This window comes from Triticum urartu, chromosome 2 (assembly GCF_003073215.2).
Source record: "Triticum urartu cultivar G1812 chromosome 2, Tu2.1, whole genome shotgun sequence".
Classification (NCBI taxonomy): Eukaryota; Viridiplantae; Streptophyta; class Magnoliopsida; order Poales; family Poaceae; genus Triticum; species Triticum urartu.
The window spans coordinates 479,664,000-479,687,813 of NC_053023.1; the positions used below are offsets into that span (position 1 = coordinate 479,664,000).

General features: G+C 43.6%; 2 protein-coding genes across 2 annotated transcripts; one reads left to right on the forward strand and one right to left on the reverse strand.

Moving 5' to 3' along the window:
• Positions 1-12,110: 12,110 nt before the first annotated feature.
• On the forward strand, positions 12,111-20,362 carry LOC125538049 (calmodulin-binding transcription activator 4-like). The gene is made up of 12 exons (XM_048701357.1): positions 12,111-12,449; positions 13,152-13,277; positions 13,353-13,468; positions 14,286-14,374; positions 14,721-14,766; positions 15,486-15,945; positions 16,258-16,379; positions 16,786-17,208; positions 17,285-17,958; positions 18,510-19,101; positions 19,241-19,567; positions 19,959-20,362. Exons 1-12 carry the CDS (start codon positions 12,440-12,442, stop codon positions 20,040-20,042), a joined length of 3,069 nt encoding a protein of 1,022 aa, XP_048557314.1. The 5' UTR covers positions 12,111-12,439; the 3' UTR covers positions 20,043-20,362.
• Positions 20,363-20,855: 493 nt separating this feature from the next.
• Positions 20,856-23,311, reverse strand: LOC125538050 (mediator of RNA polymerase II transcription subunit 30-like). Its single transcript, XM_048701358.1, has 3 exons — positions 22,854-23,311; positions 22,184-22,261; positions 20,856-21,388 (listed from the first exon to the last, which is right to left on the reverse strand). Exons 1-3 carry the CDS (start codon positions 23,202-23,204, stop codon positions 21,290-21,292), a joined length of 528 nt encoding a protein of 175 aa, XP_048557315.1. The 5' UTR covers positions 23,205-23,311; the 3' UTR covers positions 20,856-21,289.
• Positions 23,312-23,814: the final 503 nt, after the last annotated feature.

Here is a 23,814-nt window from a genome sequence, read left to right on the forward strand (position 1 = left end):
GGACAGCGGTCAGAATTATCCTTAGTAAAATAAGGATATGTTTCTCGATTATGGACGTGACAAAAGGGTTCGTTGTAAAACGGTTACGTCGATGCAAGTTTTTAACACTGATCCAGATGATTCTAAGTCTCAATCTGGATACATATTGAAAGTGGGAGCAATTAGATAGAGTAGCTCCGTGCAGAGCATTGTAGACATAGAATTTTGCAAAATACATACGGATCTGAATTTGGCAGGCCCATTGACTAAGATTCTCTCACAAGCACAACATGATCACACTTTAGTACTTTTTGGGTGTTAATCACATAGCGATGTGAACTAGATTACCGAATCTAGTAAACCCTTTGGGTGTTGGTCACATGACGATGTGAACTATGGGTGTTAATCACATGATGATGTGAACTATCGATGTTAATAACATGGTGATGTGATCTAGATTATTGACTCTAGTGCAAGTGGGAGACTGAAGGAAATATGCCCTAGAGGCAATAATAAAGTTATTATTTATTTCCTTATTTCATGATGAATGTTTATAATTCATGCTAGAATTGTATTAACCGGAAACATAATACATGTGTGAATACGTAGACAAACAAAGTGTCACTAGTATGCCTCTACTTGACTAGCTCGTTAATCAAAGATGGTTATGTTTCCTAACCATGAACAATGAGTTGTTATTTGATTAACGAGATCACATCATTAAGAGAATGATCTGATTGACATGACCCATTCCATTAGCTTAGCACCCGATCGTTTAGTATGTTGCTATTGCTTTCTTCATGACTTATACATGTTCCTATAACTATGAGATTATGCAACTCCCGTTTATCGGAGGAACACTTTGGGTACTACCAAACGTCACAACGTAACTGGGTGATTATAAAGGAGTACTACAGGTGTCTCCAAAGGTACATGTTGGGTTGGCGTATTTCAAGATTAGGTTTTGTCACTCCGATTGTCGGAGAGGTATCTCTGGGCCCTCTCGGTAATGCACATCACATAAGCCTTGCAAGCATTGCAACTAATGAGTTAGTTGCGAGATGATGTATTACAGAACGAGTAAAGAGATTTGCCAGTAACGAGATTGAACTAGGTATTGGATACCGACGATCGAATCTCGGGCAAGTAACATACCGATGACAAAGGGAACAACGTATGTTGTTATGCGGTCTGACCGATAAAGATCTTCGTAGAATATGTAGTACATCAAGATCATCACCACACCGTCGTGCTGACGGAACTCTTCCCCGACACTTTGCTGGATCGGAGTCCGGGGATCGTCATCGAGCTGAACGTGTGCTCGAACTCGGAGGTGCCGTAGTTTTGGTGCTTGATCGGTTGGATCGTGAAGACGTACGACTACTTCCTCTACGTTGTGTCAACGCTTCCGCAGTCGGTCTGCGTGGGTACGTAGACAGCACTCTCCCCTCTCGTTGCTATGCATCACATGATCTTGCGTGTGCGTAGGAAATTTTTTTGAAATTACTACGTTCCCCAACAAGTACACCTTCTATCATAGATCCGAAGGCAAGACATTCGTTCCCAAGAATGGATCCTTTCTTGAGAAGGAGTTTCTCTCGAAAGAAGTGAGTGGGAGGAAAGTAGAACTTGATGAGGTAACTGTACATGCTCCCTTATTGGAAAGTAGTTCATCACAGAAACTAGTTTCTGTGACACCTACACCAATTAGTGAGGAAGTTAATGATGATGATCATGGAACTTCAGATCAAGTTATTACTGAACCTCGTAGATCAACCAGAGTAAGATCCGCACCAGAGTGGTACGGTAATCCTGTTCTGGAAGTCATGCTACTAGATCATGATGAACCTACAAACTATGAAGAAGCGATGGTGAGCCCAGATTCCACAAAATGGCTAGAAGCCATGAAATCTGAGATGGGATCCATGTATGAGAACAAAGTGTGGACTTTGGTTGACTTGCCCGTTGATCGGCAAGCAATTGAGAATAAATGGATCTTCAAGAAGAAGACCGACGCTGACGGTAATGTTACTGTCTACAAAGCTCGACTTGTTGCAAAAGGTTTTCGACAAGTTCAAGGGATTGACTATGATGAGACCTTCTCACCCGTAGTGATGCTTAAGTCTATCCGAATCATGTTAGCAATTGCCGCATTTCATGATTATGAAATTTGGCAGATGATGTCAAAACTGCATTCCTGAATGTATTTCTGGAAGAAGAGTTGTATATGATGCAACCGGAAGGTTTTGTCGATCCAAAGGGAGCTAACAAAGTGTGCAAGCTCCAGCGATCCATTTATGGACTGGTGCAAGCCTCTCAGAGTTGGAATAAACGCTTTGATAGTGTGATCAAAGCATTTGGTTTTGTACAGACTTTTGGAGAATCTTGTATTTACAAGAAAGTGAGTGGGAGCTCTGTAGCATTTCTGATATTATATGTGGATGACATATTACTAATTGGAAATGATATAGAATTTCTGGATAGCATAAAGGGATACTTGAATAAAAGTTTTTCTATGAAAGACCTTGGTGAAGCTGCTTACATATTGGGCATCAAGATCTATAGAGATAGATCAAGACGCTTAATTGGACTTTCACAAAGCACATACCTTGACAAAGTTTTGAAAAGTTTCAAAATGGATCAAGCAAAGAAAGGGTTCTTGCCTATGTTACAAGGTGTGAAGTTGAGTAAGACTCAATGCCCGACCACTGTAGAAGATAGAGAGAAGATGAAAGATGTTCCCTATGCTTCAGCCATAGGCTCTATCATGTATGCAATGATGTGTACCAGACCTGATGTGTGCCTTGCTATAAGTCTAGCAGGGAGGTACCAAAGTAATCCAGGAGTGGATCACTGGACAGCGGTCAAGAACATCCTGAAATACCTGAAAAGGACTAAGGATATGTTTCTCGTTTATGGAGGTGACAAAGAGCTCATCGTAAATGGTTACATTGACGAAAGCTTTGGCACTGATCCGGACGATTCTAAATCGCAAATCGGATACGTGTTTATATTAAACGGTGGTGCTGTCAGTTGGTGCAGTTCTAAACAAAGCGTCGTGGCGGGATCTACGTGTGAAGCGAAGTACATAGCTGCTTCGGAAGCAGCAAATGAAGGAGTCTGGATGAAGGAGTTCATATCCGATCTAGGTGTCATACCTAGTGCATCGGGTCCAATGAAAATCTTTTGTGACAATACTGGTGCAATTGCCTTGGCAAAGGAATCCAGATTTCACAAGAGAACCAAGCACATCAAGAGACGCTTCAATTCCCTCCGGGATTTAGTCCAGGTGGGAGACATAGAAATTTGCAAGATACATACGGATTTGAATGTTGCAGACTCGTTGACTAAGCCTCTTTCACGAGCAAAACATGATCAGCACCAAGGCTCCATGGGTGTTAGAATTATTACTGTGTAATCTAGATTATTGACTCTAGTGCAAGTGGGAGACTGAAGGAAATATGCCCTAGAGGCAATAATAAAGTTATTATTTATTTCCTTATTTCATGATAAATGTTTATTATTCATGCTAGAATTGTATTAACCGGAAACATAATACATGTGTGAATACATAGACAAACAGAGTGTCACTAGTATGCCTCTACTTGACTAGCTCGTTGATCAAAGATGGTTAAGTTTCCTAACCATATACATGAGTTGTCATTTGATTAACGGGATCACATCATTAGGAGAATGATGTGATTGACTTGACCCATTCCGTTAGCTTAGCACTTGATCGTTTAGTTTGTTGCTATTGCTTTCTTCATGACTTATACATGTTCCTATGACTATGAGATTATGCAACTCCCATTTACCGGAGGAACGCTTTGTGTGTCACCAAACGTCACAACATAACTGGGTGATTATAAAGGTGCTCTACAGGTGTCTCCAAAGGTACTTGTTGGGTTGGCGTATTTTGAGATTAGGATTTGTCACTCCGATTGTCGGAGAGGTATCTCTGGGCCCACTTGGTAATGCACATCACTATAAGCCTTGCAAGCATTGCAACTAATGAGTTAGTTGCGGGATGATGTATTACGAAACGAGTAAAGAGACTTGCCGGTAACGAGATTGAACTAGGTATTGAGATACCGACGATCGAATCTCGGGCAAGTAACATACCGATGACAAAGGGAACAACGTATGTTGTTATGCGGTCTGACCGATAAAGATCTTCATAGAATATGTAGGAGCCAATATGGGCATCTAGGTCCCGCTATTGGTTATTGACCAGAGAGGTGTCTCGGTCATGTCTACATAGTTCTCGAACCCGTAGGGTCCGCAAGCTTAACGTTCGTTGACGATATAGTACTATATGAGTTATGTATGTTGATGACCGAATGTTGTTTGGAGTCCGAGATGAGATCACGGACATGACGAGGAACTCCGGAATGGTCCGGAGATAAAGTTTGATATATGGGATAGTAGTGTTTGATCTCCGGAAGGGTTCCGGAATTCACCGGAAGGGGTTCCGGATGTTTCCCGAAATGTTTGGGCACGAGAACACTTTATCTGGGCCAAAAGGGAAAGCCCACGAGGCTTTTGGAAAGTGCAAAAGGAAGTTTTACGGAGACCAGAGGCTAGACGCCAGGTTCCCTGGCGTCTAGGGGGTAGACGCCGGGAACCCTGGCGTCTAGCCCTGGAGTCCAAGAAGGACTCTTGCCTTTCGGGTGAAACCGACTTTGAGGAGGCTTTTACTCCAAGTTTTGACCCCAGGGCTCAACATATAAATAGAGGGGTAGGGCTAGCACCAAAGACAGATCAAGAAACACCAAGCCATGTGCTGGCAACCCCGTCCCCTCTAGTTTATCCTCTGTCATAGTTTTCATAGTGCTTAGGCGAAGCCCTGCGGAGATTGTTCTTCACCAACACCATCACCACGCCGTCATGCTGCCGGAACTCATCTACTACTTCGCCCCTCTTGTTGGATCGAGAAGGCGAGGACGTCACCGAGCCGAACGTGTGCAGAACTCGGAGGTGTCGTGCTTTCGGTACTTGGATCGGTCGGACGTGAAGACGTACGACTACATCAACCGCGTTGATATAACGCTTCCGCAAACGGTCTACGAGGGTACGTAGAGAACACTCTCCCCTCCCGTTGCTATGCATCACCATGATCTTGCGTGTGCGTAGGAAAATTTTGAAATTACTATGTTCCCCAACAATTTTGCCCACCATGGCGCCTCCGCACTCCGCTTGCTGGCCGACCACCACCTTCTGTTTCACGTTGAAGGTCTTCAGCCACAGGACGAAGTGGGGCTTGATGCGGAGGAAGGCCTCGCACACGACGGTAAACGCCGAGATGTTGAGGATGAAATTGGGGGCCAGATCATGGAAGTCTAGCTCGTAGTAGAACATGAGCCTGCAGACAAATGGGTGGAGGGGAAATCCCAGTCCGTGGACGAAGTGGGTGAGGAATACAATCCTCTCATGGGGTTCTGGAGTAGGGACGATCTGCCCTGCGTCTAGGAGCCGGTGCGCGATGTTTGCGGCTAGGTATCCGGCTTCCCAGAGCTTCGTAATGTGCTCCTCCGTAACCGAGGAGACCATCCACTTGCCTTCCGTTCCGGACATGTTTGGAATGGCTTTGCGGAGAAGATGAGAACTTGGGCGCTGGAGCTCGAGTGCGCAAGAATGGATGGGCAGGGGAAGAAGGAGGCATGGGTGAAAAAGAGGAATCCTTGTCCCTTTATAAAGGCGGTAGAAACTGTGTGCCTCCCCACTTGCCCCATAAAATCGCTTATTCCCCAAGCCCCACGATTGATGGCACGGTTGGGTTACCCACATCCGTATTGATGAGAATCCCGTGATAAGGGGAACACGATCTCTGCTTCGACAAGACGTGCCAATAAAACCACCTCGCAACACGTGCAGTGGCAGGCTGGGAAAAACGGTTCGTAATGACCGGACCATGGCAGGATGTCACGTTATGAAAAGTTGTCAGCAGATTAGATTTGTAGAATATTATACTCTCTACGGTGGTATATGGAATTTGTTTTACAGAGCTGGACACAATCCTTGTGTTCAAAATCTTCTATGGAGTATTCGGAGAAGGAACCCACCTTGCAATGCCGAAGACAATCTGCGCACCGGACTCATCGTCATTGAAGCCTGGTTCAGGGGCTACTGAGGGAGTCCTGGATTAGGGGGTCCTCGGACAGCCGGACTATATACTTTGGCCGGACTGTTGGACTATGAAGATACAAGATTGAAGGCTTCGTCCCGTGTTCGGGTGGGACTCTCCTTTGCGTGGAAGGCAAGCTTGGCGATTCGGATATGTAGATCTCCTTCTCTGTAACCGACTCTGTGTAACCCTAGCCCCCTCCGGTTTCTATATAAACCGGAGGGTTTAGTCCGTAGGAGAAGAAAAATCATAATCATAGGCTAGCTTCTAGGGTTTAGCCTCTACGATCTCGTGGTAGATCAACTCTTGTAATACTCATATCATCAAGATCAATCAAGCAGGAAGTAGGGTATTACCTCCATCGAGAGGGCCCGAACCTGGGTAAACATTGTGTCCCCCGCCTCCTGTTACCATCAGCCTTAGACGCATAGTTCGGGACCCCCTACCCGAGATCCGCCGGTTTTGACACCGACACCAAAAGCATGAAAAGATAACCTTTAGATTTCATCAAGCCTTATGGCAACTGTTGTGCCCAAGAAGTCCACTATGAAAAAAACCCAAGCTAAATCTCCCATGAAGCCCAGAGCCATAGCAGATGCCCCAGATGCACCTCCCCGCCTCAAGAAGCTTAGGACCCAACTGCCTATTATGATGACAAAGAAAGACTAAAAGCATTGAAAAACAACGAACCATATGCCCTAGCAAACAAGACTGCCCTAAATCCCAGATTTTACACTACCGAGTAGCATGATCTCTACGAGACTATTTCATTTGACGAAGACACAACGATCCATGTTATGCAATATATTGATTGGGAATTCATTAATAAGCATAAAAACATCTAACCCGTGCACACCAAAACTTCGAAACCTTGGATCCTGACAAGTCTATGTCAGAAGCCCAACCCCCTTGGCATGAAGAGCTCATAATGCAATTATATGCCACAGTTCTCATCCATCCGGGCAGTGGAATCAAATGGATAACCGATGGTGTGTTATATGAATCTTTGACTAAAGAGCGGGTAGAGATTCCTAGCCGCCCACCCAAAGATGAAAATTTGTTTATAAAAAGAGGTAAACACACTTGCAGTACCTTGACCTGTCTAGCGCGGTCACTTTGGTGCCCAAAGCTACAAAATACATGAAACATGTACTCTGACTTGTCCTAGCACAATGGCATGTCAATACCGACATCAAATACGAAGAAGCGTCGATCTTACCCAACATCGAGTAAACTCATGTCCACATAAACGGAAGTAGCTGGAATCGAGCACGAAGGTGTGCCGATGTTGTATAACTAGACACGGACTGTCGGCACAACCCTTGACGTTGACGACGCCTTAAACATAGTTGTCGACGCGTCGCCTCATGCATCACCGTTATCCAACCAAATGATGACGACTTGTCCGAACGACACATCTTTCGTGTCGGATCATGTGTCCCACAACTCGAGATCATTGTCATACTAATGCTCGAAGTAGTTGGGGGTGCCAGAGCTCGCATTGGTACTCAACTGCCGAATCCTAATGGCCCCCACATGGCCCTCCCTCATCCCAAAGCACCCGCAACTCCTCCAGCTGGTGCTCCAATTTCACATTAGGGTCTTTTAATATTAGTAATTATGAACTAGAATAAATAATAATTATGAACTGTATGCAAGCCTAGGCCTTTCATCCATTCCTACTCCAATGCCTCTAACATTTCGTGCAAGCCTAGCCCTTTCTTCCCTTGTTCAACTCCTTCCTCCTTTCCTCTACAACACCACTTGCATCTACTGCTTTATTGCCAACGAGGAACCGATTATCTACAAGATACACCACGTAATCCAACTCCCAATGCCATGACTCATGTATATCATATCAAACAATTAAACCAAAAAAGTGTTAAAAAAATTGGCACACCATGCATTGAAATCCAACAACACGGAAAACAAGGGCACTTACACCGTCATGCAAGCACTTGTACAAAACCTAGCTGCCATGTTTGTCGATAGTCAAGACATAGAACTTCACCCCGAGTATGACAGTGAGGGCATCTGATGAGTGGCACCACCGCAACCCGGCCGCCGAGAGCTAACCTGACAGAGCTCGTCGACACGACAAGGATGGGCGCACACGTGGATTGACACAGCAATGGCGGTGGAGAAAAAAGGAGGGGAATTAGGGATTTGGTGCATGGAGAGAAAGGAAGGGGAATTAGAAATTCGGTGGGCGAGACACGTTTTTTCTATCCTCGAAGGCATTTTGGCGTGAAAGCCCCCATGCAAAGTGGGCAATTTCACTTATGCTAAAGTGGAGCTTGTGTACGGGTCAACATAGGGCGTACGAGCTCTATAAGCTCAATAGTGGACGTATATTCACGTCTTGTCATATTCAATGACCATTCTGGATATATCTTTGAGTATGGTGACCAAAGCAAATTTTGGAAAAAAGTTGAGTGTGCGCCAATGCATTTTACTCTATTTAGGGCGTCTTCAATACTGACCCAAAAATTTGCTCTCAGATCCGTCCATAGACACGGATGCGGAAGCCGGCCATCCAATGCTATCATCTATATGTCCACCAATAAGGGCAATTTGAAATCCAAATAAAGTATGATCCATAGGCGTGAGGATCACTCCAGCGCTGGATCACATGCCTAATCACAACCAAAAAGAGACAAGTATACTTAAGTTTTTACATACCCCAATCACAAAAGAATACAAGTCCAACAGTCAATGCGAAAATTTGAGATTTTCTACCCTACCATACCGGCAATCCAAACCTCCACACTCAAGGTGCCGTCACCGCCGCGTATGCGGCCTTTGCCTCCTTCTCTGTCGCGTCCTCCTCCTCCTCCTTGTCCGCCGCCTCCAACTCATCTTTGCGCCGTTGCAACATCTTGTAGCGGACGGCTTGCATGATCATTCTTGCTTCGGCGTCAAAAGACTCCAAGTTCAAGGACAACTTCCTGGCATCGTCTATATCGGTTGCGATCTTCACCTTGTTTTCTTCGAGCATCACGTTCTTCTCCTCCAACATGGCCTTCTTCTCTTCGATCATGGCCCTCTTCTCTTTGAGCGCTAGCTTCTTCTTGGTCACCTCCATCAATAATTTAAAACTCTTTGCCTTTTTTACTCCTTGATGTCCGAGCACCTGACGCATGCCTCTTCCTACTTGGACAAGATGTCCTCGAACCTGTCTATCATCTTGACCACTGCACCTTCTCACTTTGCCCTCTCATCCTCCCACTTCTTTCATCGAAACCCTCTTCTAACCTTCTTGGGTGGTTCTTTTCTTGGGTCGGTTGGGTGATGGGTCTATATTTTACGCATTTTTAGAGCTCATTTTTTGCATGTTCTCTTCATATATCATGTCCCATTAAACCAAATAGTTATCCATTATGCATGATTACTGGTATTTATACTTTTCATTATGAGCATTGCACATTTAGTATTTTATTTGCTTTTTATTAATTTTCTTTTTTTTTCTTGTGTCTATAGGTGTTTTGGAGCAATCTAGGACCAATCATGATGAAAGAACCAAGGAGGGGTTCAATATGGAGACACCCAGGGGTAGACTTAGCCATTTCGAAGGCCGGAAAAAGTCATTTTCCCAAAGTGATCCAAATAAAGATCTAAGACCAGAAATGGACCAACGTCATTCATACGAATCCAACGAGCCCAAGAACTTCAAATTCCGAGTTCGTGTGACGAAATGGTGGCCGTTTGACCAGAGGAGTCCACACTAGAAGACGGCCTTTTGAACGACCGCGAGCGATCGTTTGACACGCAAACAACTCTGAAAGTTGCCCTTCCAGACGGGATTCTTCACCGATTCGGTCTCCGTTCAATCCCATAGGATCCTTGGTTCGTAAAGAAGAGATTGGAAGGGGATTTGGCTCATTGTGAGCCTTTAGATGAAGCCCATCAAGAGAGGGGGCTAGGGAGGCTCTCTATATATGTCATCTACAACCCTAGCCGCCGAACGGAGACCACGCCATTCATCTTCCACACCACATATCATCTCCAACACATCCAAGTTCATCCCCATTGCTTCTCCATCACCACCATAGAGGAAGTGACAAAATCAAGAGGAAGAGGAGGAGTCTCCACCACGCGCCGTCGTCATCATCATCACCATCATCACCTCCTCCCTTCACCCGCTCTATGCCGGCTTGTAACTTGACCCTATTCTTTATGTTTGAGTAGATGCATTTGTTCTCAAGGATACAGATGACTCTTTTATGATTAGTATTATGATTAGTATTATTTCCCAAGCGATCCAATATGTTCGTGTTCATGTTCAAGTTAGTATTCTCGCGAGTGTTGAGAGGAGGCCTCGCTCACACTTTTGCCATGATTGGCCGTGGAGGAACTATTGTCGCTGCATAGGGTAGGATGTTGAGGAAATTTGAGGTGACAGTAAAACCCCAATACCTAGTCTTTGCAAAGTTGATAGGGGAGTTCAGGTAAAACCATATCTGGCCGCGTCCACGGTGTGACCCTTAATTATCATGTGATTGTAACCCTATGAGGAGACCATGATGGTGGCGTGCGTGGGCCATGGGTTTAAGAGTCTGACGTGTCTCATGTCCAAACTCCCATAAAGCCCCCACGTTTGGTTCCTGTTTGCCGGAAAAAATGATCTGGACTGCTCCATGGACAGATGAGTTCGACGTTGGATGGCTTCCAAGGTCTGGACGGCATGGTCCGAACGTATGCAGGCGCTTTAAAAGTCGGTGTTGGTAATACCCTTATACCAGTCAAAACTAAGAGCATCTACAGCCGGACTAGGAAAATCTGGGCCCTACAACGCCCGCGGATGCGCCCGGGTGCATCCCCAGACGGTGACCGGACAGTCCTAAAATTTGCTCATCTGCATCTGGATACCTTATACTAGAAATCTTAAATCCACACAAAAGCATGCAAAGGATAAAATCCACGTACTATGTAGATCAACTACCCTAGTCCTTGTCGGAGATGTCCACTATCTCCATGCCCGACTCTGGGTACATGGGCGACAGTCGTGGATCCGGCTCCTCCGCATCAGCCTCTGCATCCATCTCGGCTTCGACCTCGTCGAAGAGCGCGTCGGTCGTCGCCCGTTCCTACCGGATGAACTGTCGGTTGGCCTCCACACAGGCTCATCTTAGATGGACTCCAGGATGGCCTGCTGCTCCGCCGTCTCGGCCGCTTGGGCGACGGTGAAGTCCGCCTCCACGTCCTCTATGTTGAAGCCCGGAGCCGACGCCAGCTCCTACTCCGGCTACTCCTCCTCGTCCTCCTCCGGATCCGCCACCTCCATTGGAGCCGGCTGCTGCTCCTCTCCTTCCTCCTCCGCCGCCTTCTCATCCTCCTTCTCCGGCTCCAGCAAGTCCAGAGACAGCCCGACAGCGACGCCGGCAGCGTGCGCGGCATGCCTCGCTTGGATCTCCTGCTCAATCTGGTACCGGCGCTCCGGCGTGAGCATAGTGTGCGTGGTTATGTTCTGCTGGACCATAGCGAAACTGGAGAGCGTGGGAAGAGCGGCGGAGCGGGAGAGATGGGGTGGATGGGCTCGGGCTGGCGGCGCGGAGAGGAGGGAAGGTGGATGGGCTAGGGTTGGGGGACACCGACCGGATTAAATAGCCGGATTTGGCCTCGGGCAGCAAGCCGGAGCGGCGCCACGCGGCATTCACACCCCCCACATGAGAAGATGTCCGTCAGATCTCTGGTTTTTTGGTCCATTCCGTGTGGGACCCCATCATCAGTCCGACGTGATGGACGCGTCAGGACGTGCCCAATGCCCCATATTCGCATCATATTTGGGTTGGATATACGGGTCAGCCTGACTTGAGGCGTCTGTCTAAATCGAATTTTTATGATCGGTCAGTGATCGGGCCGTCCGGCCCACGGTTTGAGGCCCGGCTGTAGATGCTTAAAAGGCAGGTGTCGGCCTTGCACGGTGGAATTTCCACGTGCGCGCGTACAACGCAGCACCACTTTATTCGATACCAGTATACTTTGAGGGTGGACAACACAAGGGGACAAAACAGCGGGTCTCCTTCTCCGCGTTGATTCTTGAATCACGGAACGGAAGGAAGGAGCCGAGCCGATCCCCCCCTCCATCTCGGGTCACAGCAACTTCCCTTCCCCTCCTGCGTCCCAGCTATTGCACTTTTTTGGGAAAGAACCCTTGGTGCTGTCCTACCTCCCCATCCAAGTCCAAGCAGAAGCAGCATCAGCGCCTTCACCCACTTGCCTGCCTACTGTTTCAGTTCTTGTTTGTTTGGAGTCGGGGCTTCCATTTCGTGGAGTTCTCGTCCAACCCCCTCCTTCCATGAGAGCTTCGAGGCGGCCGGATCTCCGCAAGTGACCATGAGCCAGAGTGAGTGGAGCTCTCTCATCGTTTGTTCCTTTGATTCTTTGGTAGGGCTTGTGAGTTGACCTGGGCGGGACTCGACTTCTTGTCTTGGACCCGGGAGTCGAGTGCTTGTTAAGGTTGATGCAGTAGCAAGGGGACGTTCTTGTTCTTGTGTAGGGCACTTAACGCTAGATTGTGTATTTCACCTTGGAATTGCTCTTTCTTGGGCCCTTCTAATATTGTTGCGGCGATATCAAATTTGGTCTGCAGCCGATCCTTTTCAGTAGCCGGGGCCATTTTTTATTTTGTACTCTATTTTTTAATTCTTATTACAAGGTCAATGGTCGTAACTGCTACAGTGCTGTTTAATCAAACAAGAGTTCAACTGTTGCTCAAGATGGTTTAATCAGCTTGTTTTCCATGACCTAGGGTTCCAAGTCTTAAATATTTTCGTTTTAATTCGATCAGAACTATTATTTTCATTAAGATTTGTTGGGTGGCACTAGGCTTGTCTTAGGATTTCAAGTAATCCTGGTCTTCACCATACTGTTGTGCTTGTGCAAACATTGGATCATGTTTGACTTCACAGCTTTATGTAGCATCATTGTTTCGAGGAGAGAATGATTGATTGCTTCAACTCATGCATAACTAAATGTTACCTTCATTTTGGGCCTGGTACAAAACCGACTACTACTTTGTCTTATCTTCCAGTTCTTCCTCTCGTAGGTTTCGACATCAACGTGCTTCTCAGAGAAGCAAAGAGCAGGTGGTTAAAGCCTTCTGAAGTCTACTATATCTTGTTGAATCATGAGCAGCTCCAGATCACCCACGAGCCACCGAATAAGCCACCCAGTAAGCACATCTCCTTAATTTTGAGAAATTTGCTTTTACTTCTATTTTACAATAACAGCGTCATTTGTTCTCTAGGTGGTGCACTATTCCTTTACAATCGCCGTGTGAATCGGTTTTTCCGCAAAGATGGTTATGCATGGCGAAGGAAGAAAGACGGAAGAACTGTCGGGGAGGCTCACGAGCGATTGAAGGTTTGCTTCAGAAAGCTCAGTATAGTGTCATAGTATTCCAGTTATTTGTCTTGTCAACACTCTTGCCAACAAGAGAGGTTGCCGTCTGTCAGGACTTGTCGGGTCAGTAGGTGTGCAAGTTCCTTCTAATAATGCATCATCCTTCCAAGTAGCAACACAATTGTACAGTCTGTGTGATGTTGTGTGGAAAATCAAATATCACAAATTAATCAGATCATTCACATCCATTTAGTTGAATTGCGTTGAACATTTGTACTTATTCATTTATAGTTCTTAAATGGATATCTTTGCCCAGTTTGCTTTACCATATAGTTTTTACTGCTCTGTCAAGCAATACATCGGAATTGGGACAAGGCAACAAGAAAGAACTATGTCATTTTGTAGTCATTCTTTTACTTGATTTTTTTTGCAACCATTCTTTTACCTGAATATTGTATAGCTGAAATATCTTTATTTGGTGTTCTCTGCAGATAAATTACTTATGGTTTGGAATTTGAATATCTAATTCTAGAGATAACTTTAATTTATGAGAGACAATGCAAGTGACACGAGTCTTACATCTACTGTTCTTGCAAACAGTGTATTGAGCTTGTTCCTTTTTTTAGCAATACATGTGTCTATATATGTTGTGATATCTTAGCAATCACAGCAATGCTAATACACATGCCTAGAAATGAGAAGATGTTGTATGGTTAGCCTGATCATTTTGTATTGTAATGGATTTTAACGAAAAGTTTATAAGTAGAACTTCAGAATTAGTTGTTAATCAACACACTTAGCACTTAATCTTATATATGAAATTTTCATATCAATACAGGTTGGAAATATCGATGCTCTGAGTTGCTACTATGCTCATGGAGAGCAAAATCCATATTTTCAGAGACGATGTTTCTGGATGCTGGAACCGTAAGATCAGCTTCGCCATTAAGCTATCTCAGTATCTTAAGACTTCTTTGAGATTGTGAACTATGCCATTTATAATTTTATGTTACCGTTAGGTTGCAATTGTGCTAAGATGCCTCAGTGCTACTCGCTCCGCTCACAAATATAAGATGTTTTGGATATTTCAATATGGACTACATACGGACTGAAATGAGTGAAGAAACACATTAAAATAGTGAATGTCTTATAATAGTGAACGGAGGAAGTACTTGCTATTCATTTGCTATCTAGGAAACATTGCAAACATTTTTCTATGCAAAGAAGAGCGATTGGTACTATTTATTATAATACATATTCTCCTTTTCTGCAGTGCATACGACCACATTGTGCTGGTACAATATAGAGAAGTAGCCGAGGTATGTGAGTATTATCTTTGGGAGCAAGTATAGATTGTCATGGTATCCTTTCCTGTGAATTTTTTTGCTGGTATTATCTGGTCAAATCATCTGTGTGGGAAGTGGGAAATAAATAGTGAGAGAACTTGACTGAGTGAGCTAATAAAAGTGGAAACTTACAGTTATGGTTGTACACATATAATATAAGTGATAACTGCTGCCATGCGCCTTAAATATTTTCATAATGGATTAGATAAGGTCGTTGCACTATTCCAGAGAAATTTCTTACGACCATTTGCGTAATTGGGTCTTTTAATAGGATTCTTACGACATTTCCAATCTACACAGTTATAATCTGTTCCCACCAAATAACTGAAGTGGATGTTTTTTCTTTGTAACTAATCCACACCGTTATAATCTGGTTTCACAAAATAGTGGTGCAGGTCTTCTCTTAAACTAATCTACAACGTCCAAATGTGACCCTAGCAAAAATAAGCAGTGATCTTTTCTCTTTATCTCAATTGACGTGAGAATTTCGATCCCTCCAAACGAATGCGGCACCTTGATCTCACCTATTGATTATGAGCAATTTAATATGAACTTGAAAGTAGTATTCAAATCTATTTGATTTGATCTCACTCACTTGTTTAGTGATAAAATATTTCCATCCAATCTTCTTAATTTGAATACAATGGGAGCACATCCAATGAGTAATTTTTTTGCATGGAACTTTCTTACAGGGACGATATTATTCAACATTGTCAAATGGGTCAGCGGGATCTCTTTCGACCTTGAGTTATCCAAATGACATACATGGAAAGCACGGCTCCACATCAGACTTTAGTGAGGGCAATGAATCCCACCAGAGTTCTGTAACTGAAGTAAGTTCTTATTCTGCAAACAAAGAGTACAACCATGACAGTGGCGTTCTACTAAGCATACCGGAGCTTCAGCAATCAACTGTAATGGGGATGCCAGAGCTTGACCAGAGTAGTCTGGAACGAAGTTCCGAATTTTGCATGGTAAATAATAATGACTCTACAAACACATCTGGGCTCAACCAAGCTTTGAAGAGCATTGCTGAGCAGTTAAGTTTGGGTGATGATGACTACATTTACATAAATCAAGCGCGTTCTTTGGACTTCACTACAAATACTGAGGCTGCAGATGTACAGGGAAATCAGACAAGCAATAGTCTAGGTAAAGTTTCTGGTAACCCTGCATATCTTCCAAGCTAGATCCATGGAAAAACTAAACTAGAATATCGAAATTGATAAATAAAAATGGCATACTGACAAGCATGCTTTGTGCTTGATTTGCCAAAAGTTTATTTCCTCACAGTACACCTTTGTGATTCAACCTTTTTTTGCCGGCGTCTTGATACCACTTAATTTTGTGCCAAAAGTTTCGTCTAGAGACGTCAATACACACTATAAGGCGTCATACTCTGGACTAACTTATTGATTGTCTGATATTGTAAATTAAATCATATTATGTCGCATCCTTATTCAGGTGACGATGAAGCAAATCAAATTCGACCAGAAGGAGCTCATGGTGTTGGCAGGGGGATATCATCATCATGGGAAAATGTTCTGCAGTCCGATTTAGGTTTGCCAGCTTCATCTACATACCAGGTAAGGAAATGGTGACTGATTTTTACTATCCTCGTGTGATTTCTTCAACGTAAAGAATGAGTTGTGAAGAATCTACTGTGTTATTCTTATTGCTCTTGTAAGAGGGATACCTGCAAAGTCTTCCTGGTTGAATACCTTGGAAGACACTTTCTTTAACTAATTCATCGAGGGCATTTAAGTTGCTGTGCATTTAAGGTTTGGGCCATGATAGTGCTACTTTAGTAACAGAATGCATAAAATGAAATGTCCTAACCATCTTGTTGGCTCCATGTCAAAATTGTGGTCAGAACGTACTTTACCATGCCCAGAACTATAACAGTTGTTTTACTATGTAAAGAGTGGTGATTCTTTCTTTGTTATCACCCTCAATGAACTGTGTTGACACCTTACATTTTACCATGAACAGTTTGGTGCCCACTATCAGCAAAGTTCGGAATATCAACCACCAGGAGGCCTAGACGGCAGTAATTTGCAGCTGCAAATTTCTGCTGCTAAAAGATTTCTTTTGGGATCAGAAGACCCTATCGACTCACCATCTTATAACTTCATACCAAGAGATGAAGGAATCAATGGCATTAATACTCTTTCAGCTCATGACAGTAGTCTTGAAAGCTGTCTGAACCCGGATTGGCAAAGAACAACACCTGTAACACTTCAAAGCAGTTCGTACCAAAGCAATTCATGTGGCTATGAAATATCAGAGTTCTTCGACAATGGTCAGTTTGAACTGTCCTCCGAAGAAGATACAAGATTAGCCTTGAAACAGAAGCAACAGTTTAGCATTCGTGAGATCTCTCCAGAATGGGCATTCTGCTATGAGATCACCAAGGTACACCACGAACATTTTAGCTTTCTACGTCAAACACCAACTAATCTTATGTCTTGTTGTGCCTCTCTCAATGCAGGTCATCATTACTGGAGATTTCTTGTGTGACCCGTCGAATATATGCTGGGCAGTAATGTTCGGTGACACTGAGGTGCCTGTTGAAATTGTTCAGCCAGGTGTTCTCCGCTGCCACACGCCACTACACAGTGCCGGAAAGCTCACACTCTGTATTTCCACTGGAAATAGAAAAGTTTGCAGTGAAATCAAGGACTTTGAGTTCCGTGCAAAGTCAACAGCTTCTAGTTTCACTGATTTCGCACCGTCATCTATGAAGTCTACTGAAGAGTTGTCACTTCTTGCCAAGTTTGCAAGAATACTTTTGTGTGACAATGGATCCTCTGCAGCTTCGGGTGATGATCCTCAGCCTGGACAGAGTCCAAAACTTAAAATGAATGAGGATAACTGGCAGCGGTTGATTAACGAACTTGATGTAGGATGTGAAAATCCACCAAGCAGGGTTGATTGGATCATGGAGGAATTGCTGAAAAGTAAATTACAACAGTGGTTATCATTGAGACTCCAAGGAGATGATGGAACATGTTCTCTGTCCAAAAATGAGCAAGGTATCATACACTTAATCTCTGCGCTGGGCTATGACTGGGCACTGTCTTCAGTTCTCAGTGCTGGCGTTGGCATAAATTTGCGTGATTCGAATGGATGGACTGCACTTCATTGGGCTGCTTATTATGGAAGGTAATCAGAAAAATATATTCTACTGCTGGTTATTTAGATTACGTTTTGACTAACCAGGATGAATCTTAACGTAAAATCAATGGTATAGGACTTAGATGCGCAATACTTAAGGCACATCTAGATGTGCCTTGGCAAACCCGTTTATTATAACTCTTAACTTCCTAAAAAGTTATTTACAGTTCTTACAAACAAATAATATATTCTTTCATTGGCTGAAGAAACCATTGTTTTTCCAAAATTTCAAATGTGGTTGTACTTGGGTACTCTCGGCCCCCATGCCACTAACTTTGTAACAAGTAATGCCCAACTGCAGAACGTAGGTCACAAATGAAGTAGAAATGGACACTGTATGTTGAATAGAAAAGATAACCTTTTAGCATCCAAGATGTCTTGACTAATGGATTTTGTGCACACAAAATGCAATACATCAGCATATCTTGAAATGACTTGTATTTTTTTTTTACATCTCTCTCCATATGTTAGTGTGTATTGCAATTTATTGGCATGGAACTAGCAAACAACCTTGTTAAGTAAGTCCATTTTTATTGCAGGGAAAAGATGGTTGCTGCACTTCTTGCTGCTGGTGCTTCAGCTCCAGCAGTCACCGATCCCACTGCACAAGATCCAGTGGGCAAATCAGCAGCTTTCCTGGCTTCTGAGCGAGGACATGTGGGCCTTGCTGGCTATCTTTCAGAAGTGGCGTTAACTAGCTATCTTGCATCGCTGACTATAGAAGAGAGTGGTATTTCAGAAGGATTAGCTGCAATTAAAGCAGAGCGAGCAGTAGAGAGCATATCTCGGAGAAGTGCCCAACTTCATGGGGGCACAGAAGATGAACTCTCACTGAAAGACTCTTTGGCGGCCGTGAGAAATGCAGCTCAAGCAGCGGCTCGGATTCAGAATGCCTTCCGTGCCTTTTCTTTCAGGAGGAGACAACACAAGGACGCTCGACTTAAGGATGAATATGGGATGACACAAGAAGATATAGATGAACTTGCAGCTGCATCAAGGTTATACTACCAACATCATGTTTCGAACGGTCAGTTTTGTGATAAAGCAGCTGTTTCAATTCAGAAGAAATACAGAGGTTGGAAAGGGCGCAAGAATTTTCTCCAGATGCGCAGAAATGTAGTTAAAATACAGGTAACAGAGTTATAAATATTTGGTTTAAAAACTGCATTCAAGTTGAACTCGCTGGTATATGATTGGGCTTTGAACTAGTACATGATATCAGGTAAGTTGTGTTTTACTTTGCTAACATTAAAGACCTTACTTTGTACAGGCTCATGTAAGAGGTCACCAAGTGAGAAAGAAATACAAGACATTTGTAAGCACTGTTAGTGTGCTAGAGAAAGTAATACTAAGGTGGCGCCGGAAAGGACATGGGCTACGTGGCTTCCGAGCCGAACAATCAGTGATGATTGAAGCAGAAGAGGGAGAGGAGGAAGACGATGATGACTTCGAAGATGATGAAGCAGTCAAGATCTTCCGTCGGCAGAAGGTTGATGAATCTGTGAAGGAGTCTGTGTCAAGAGTGTTGTCCATGGTAGACTCTCCTGAAGCAAGGATGCAGTATCGTCGAATGCTCGAGGAATTTCGCCAGGCAACTGTAAGTAGTTCATGGATTTGACATTTAAGCAATGTTGTGATCATAAGCCAAGTTGCCCGATGAAACTATAGTTCATACCACGATCTAGAAATATTAGAAAAATAAAGAGCAATTTCTCAAAAGAACAAAAAGACTGAGGTGCTAACCTCTTTCAAGGGGGCAAATCCATATGTAGTGAAATCTTACTCTTTGATGTGTAAAGCATAAAGTAGTGATATGCACAGTGTCAATTTGAAACAAAATACTTCTGAAGAGAAAATACCATTTATTATTCATAGATGAACTGCAAATGTTGACAGCTATGTAGAACTCATTAGAGTGCATTTGGTTTTGTTCTTTCTATCCAAAATCAAATCTCAGCAGTGCACTTACGATGCTGGTCTAAATGCAGGCTGAATTGGGTGCGTCTGATAAGGCAACATCATCGATACTTGACAACGACTTACTGGTAGAAAACAACAAGTTCACATGCTGAAAGAAGCACGTGGCACAAGCAGCGTTTGCGGAGCTTCCTAGAATGATGTGAAGTAACTAGGTCTTTGGTACAGTAATATGCAGCCCACTGTGACCTGATAGTGTGTGTCCAGTTTGTACAGTGTTTGACTGATTGTTGTAGAGTGATGGTTGTATCCGACGATGTAGTTGCCGGGAGTAACACCCTTCTGTTATCTAAAAAGAGGATGATGGTTCTATGTAGTGTTGTCTGTAAGTTATGTATTAATTGGGAATGGCAGGTTATGAACACCATATCAGGTATCTTTAAATTAAAGGTTGCTCGGTAGAATTTGGTCAGCATATTCTTTCATTTCCACTGAATGATGCATAGTCTGCGCAACTTCGAGAACCAGATTGTTCACATGAGCTACTAGTAACTAAATTGGTTGTTCGATGATCCATTAAATCTTTGGACGTAAATGTATATTTTTACGAAACAAGGAAAACTAAACAATGCAGAAATTGTATGGCATATCTACTGGGTTCCTAATGTGCAAGAAGTAAATATGTAGGTGTTTCACTACAGTATTGCATGAAGATGTTTCTTGGTTAAAGAGAATGGCACTACAGTATTGCATGAAGATGTTTCTTGGTTAAGAGCGAATGGCAGGAATCCTCTATCATGTGAATGTGAACAGAAGTAACATATTCTTTGGGCCATTCTTCCAAAGGCTCTGAAACTCTCATGCGAAAAACTTAGAAGGATATCAGTCCTACAGAACTCCCTGAATAAATACAATCGAATGAGAGACCAAATTGCACAGCTAATGGACTAAAATACTTTACAGGCATATCACGGTCTTTCAGCACTTTCACTTAAAAGAAAAGAATATGCTCCACACAGAACACAAGTCCACATAAACAGTGATCACAAAAGAAAAGGAAGGGAGCATTACACAAGCATTGGAGCCAACGTCGAATCCTCAGAGAAAATAGAAGAATATCCCCTGTTATGGCCATAGCCATGTTGGGTCCAATATGCACCTTACACGTGTTTCGGTTACTAGCAAATCTGCATTTAACGCCACTCGTTACATTTCTCAAATCCTTAAGGGCAATACAGCACGATTTCACAATTTTGTAACAGTGATCTGGTCATATCGCATCTACTTTGGTCATATCCCATTCACTTTCCAATTAAAGAGAGCACCGTATGCAGTTTGGCCTTGGCACCCATCAAACAGTCAGATCCCTTGGGACTTGTAAGAATTGATTAGCAGCAACAACTCACACTGAGCAAGGGCTTTGCCACATTGATATATCTGATATTAGATCACGGAGTTGATCGATGAGGAGTTTCAGCTGTTTGTTTTTGCTTTCAATTTCCTGCAGCAGAATCCCAATGTTAGACTTCCTTACCAGAAAAATGTACGTTATGTCATGTTACTGGATTAAAATAACGGATATTGTAAGTTGTCATACAGCCGATTTGAACTTCCAGACAGCATGGATGCTGCTACCTCCGTCCCAAATTATAAGACTTTAGCCTACCAAAAACGTCTTATAATTGACAGAGGAAGTACTATATAGAGAATCTTCCACTAGGGACACACTGGAATAGCTTCTAGTGATTGCTAGGGGTACTTAAATGATCCATTTTTAATTCTATATAGAAAGGATGGTGTGCTCCAACCTCTGGAAAACCTTGTTGCATTGCTCTAAAGACATACATCAACCTTGGTAAATTCAGAAGGCATGCAGATGATGGCAAATAAACAACAGATGCACTTCTGCGCCTTTACCAGAATAATTCCAGAAACATGTAGAATGAACATACTCTTAATGTATACAACAGAATGAACAAGACAATCCAAGCACTGGGAAACCAGAACCAAGACAAAGAAATGAAAAGAGGGGCTCTGTCTGGGAAACTTCAGGTTTGCACCCAAAGACCGGCCTGTTTTTTGAGGCATTTTTGTCATGAGATTTAAAAAAAAAATCAAGCCATATATCAATATGTCATAAGCACCAATATGGGCATCTCATTTAAAATAGGTTACTTGGGGGTGCATCTGACATTCAACGACTGACCTGGTACCAAGTACCGACTGGTTCCTGATAATATCCTGAGTCATGCATAATGGTATCAATCATAATGATTAGACCTTCTCAAGGGAGTACCTTTCTCAAAGAAGATGCATGCTCTTCCAATCTCTCAATCTCGGCTTGATCACCTTTGGATTCTGTTGGCCCCATCTCCTGAAAATATCCCGACATAATTATAGACATGTAACAAAATGTGAACCTAGTAATCACGAGCACTGATTTTAATATAAGTGGAAACAGAAGGAATTAGATCGACACTGGATGTTGGTTCTGTTGATTCAATCATAGCTACAGCAAGCAAATTTTATCCAGAATGGCATAAGCATACCTAGTAATAAATCTGTTCACGGAGCAGGATGATAATCAACCCCCTTCTCGGAACCAAAATCTCGGCTCATATAGATATATAGTAGGATAAACAAGTCGGCTACCCAAAGTTCTTGTTTCGCCCCCATTTAATGACCAAAAACTCAATATCTCTTCTGTTCTAGGGAAATAATGTCTAGCGTCTTCAACTGCTCAAATGTGGCAAAACTCGATTGCTAAAAATGTTATGCATTTATTTCTTGAGTCAGACAAGAAAAGGCACTTAGCTCACTAGTTTCAAATAGGCCCATATCTCCAAAATCGAAATGACATTTTTCATTCAAAGCTGTACCATTGAAATGTCCCTAGTTTCTCCTCAGGTTCACACACGGTATGATAATATGTTAGGATCGCATGGCCCAGTCCATCAAGTTCTCACCTGAGTAGAGGGCGACACCGCGGCAATGGACGCGCGCAAAGCCGCCACGGCGATCTTGTACCGGTGCCTCGCCTCGTCGAGCGAACCACCAGAGCCCCCCGCGGCTCCCCCCATGGTATCGGCGTCGGAGTCGGCGGAGTGGGGTGGCGGGGGAGCTGCGTTTTGGTGGTGGGGATGCTGGGAGGCGGCGGAAGCGGCGGTGGCTGTGGCGGAGGAGGACCAGAGCGCGGGGTTGCAGAGCTCGTCGTTCATGGAGGAAAGGATCTGGAAAGCGGAGGCGATCGTCTCCTCGAGGTGCCGCTGGCCCTCCGCCGCCAGCTCCTGCCTCCGCCGAGCTGCGACTGAGGCCATTAGTTAATCTCGCCTGAACCCTAGCTCTCCGCCGCCGATCTGAGCTTAGCTCAGTCCTGGCAGCTAGTAGCTTGCTAAGCACTTTCCGGGCCGACCTAGTTAAGAGCCGAATGGGCTTAAAGGGCGAAACTGGGCTCGTGTCTGGCCTCGCTCGTCCAGCATCATTTATATGTCTCAAAAGTTGCTCAAAAAAATATGTCTACAGTTTTTTTTTTTTGATAAATCTATGTCTACTATTTGAACGCCAGTGGTTGTCACGGAATACAAAACTGTGAAAGATAAATAACATAATTTACTACATTTTTGAAGATTATATTTAAGTCCTAATAATATTTTATTAACAACATCAGCTGAATAGAGAAAATACTAAAGCTAAGCATATATTTATATCATGAGAAAAAAAGCTAGAAAAGTAGTAAGCATGAGTTATTTCAGCTCATAGTTTCCACTCACATCATAAAATGGTACATAGTCTCATCACTAGAGCCATCTCTCCAAGCAAAATAGATATGTTGTAGTGAACAAATTACAGTTTGGGTGGTGATTAAATTGCAATATTTATGATTATGATTACTCACGGCATAATTTAATATACGCATCCTGTTCGTGA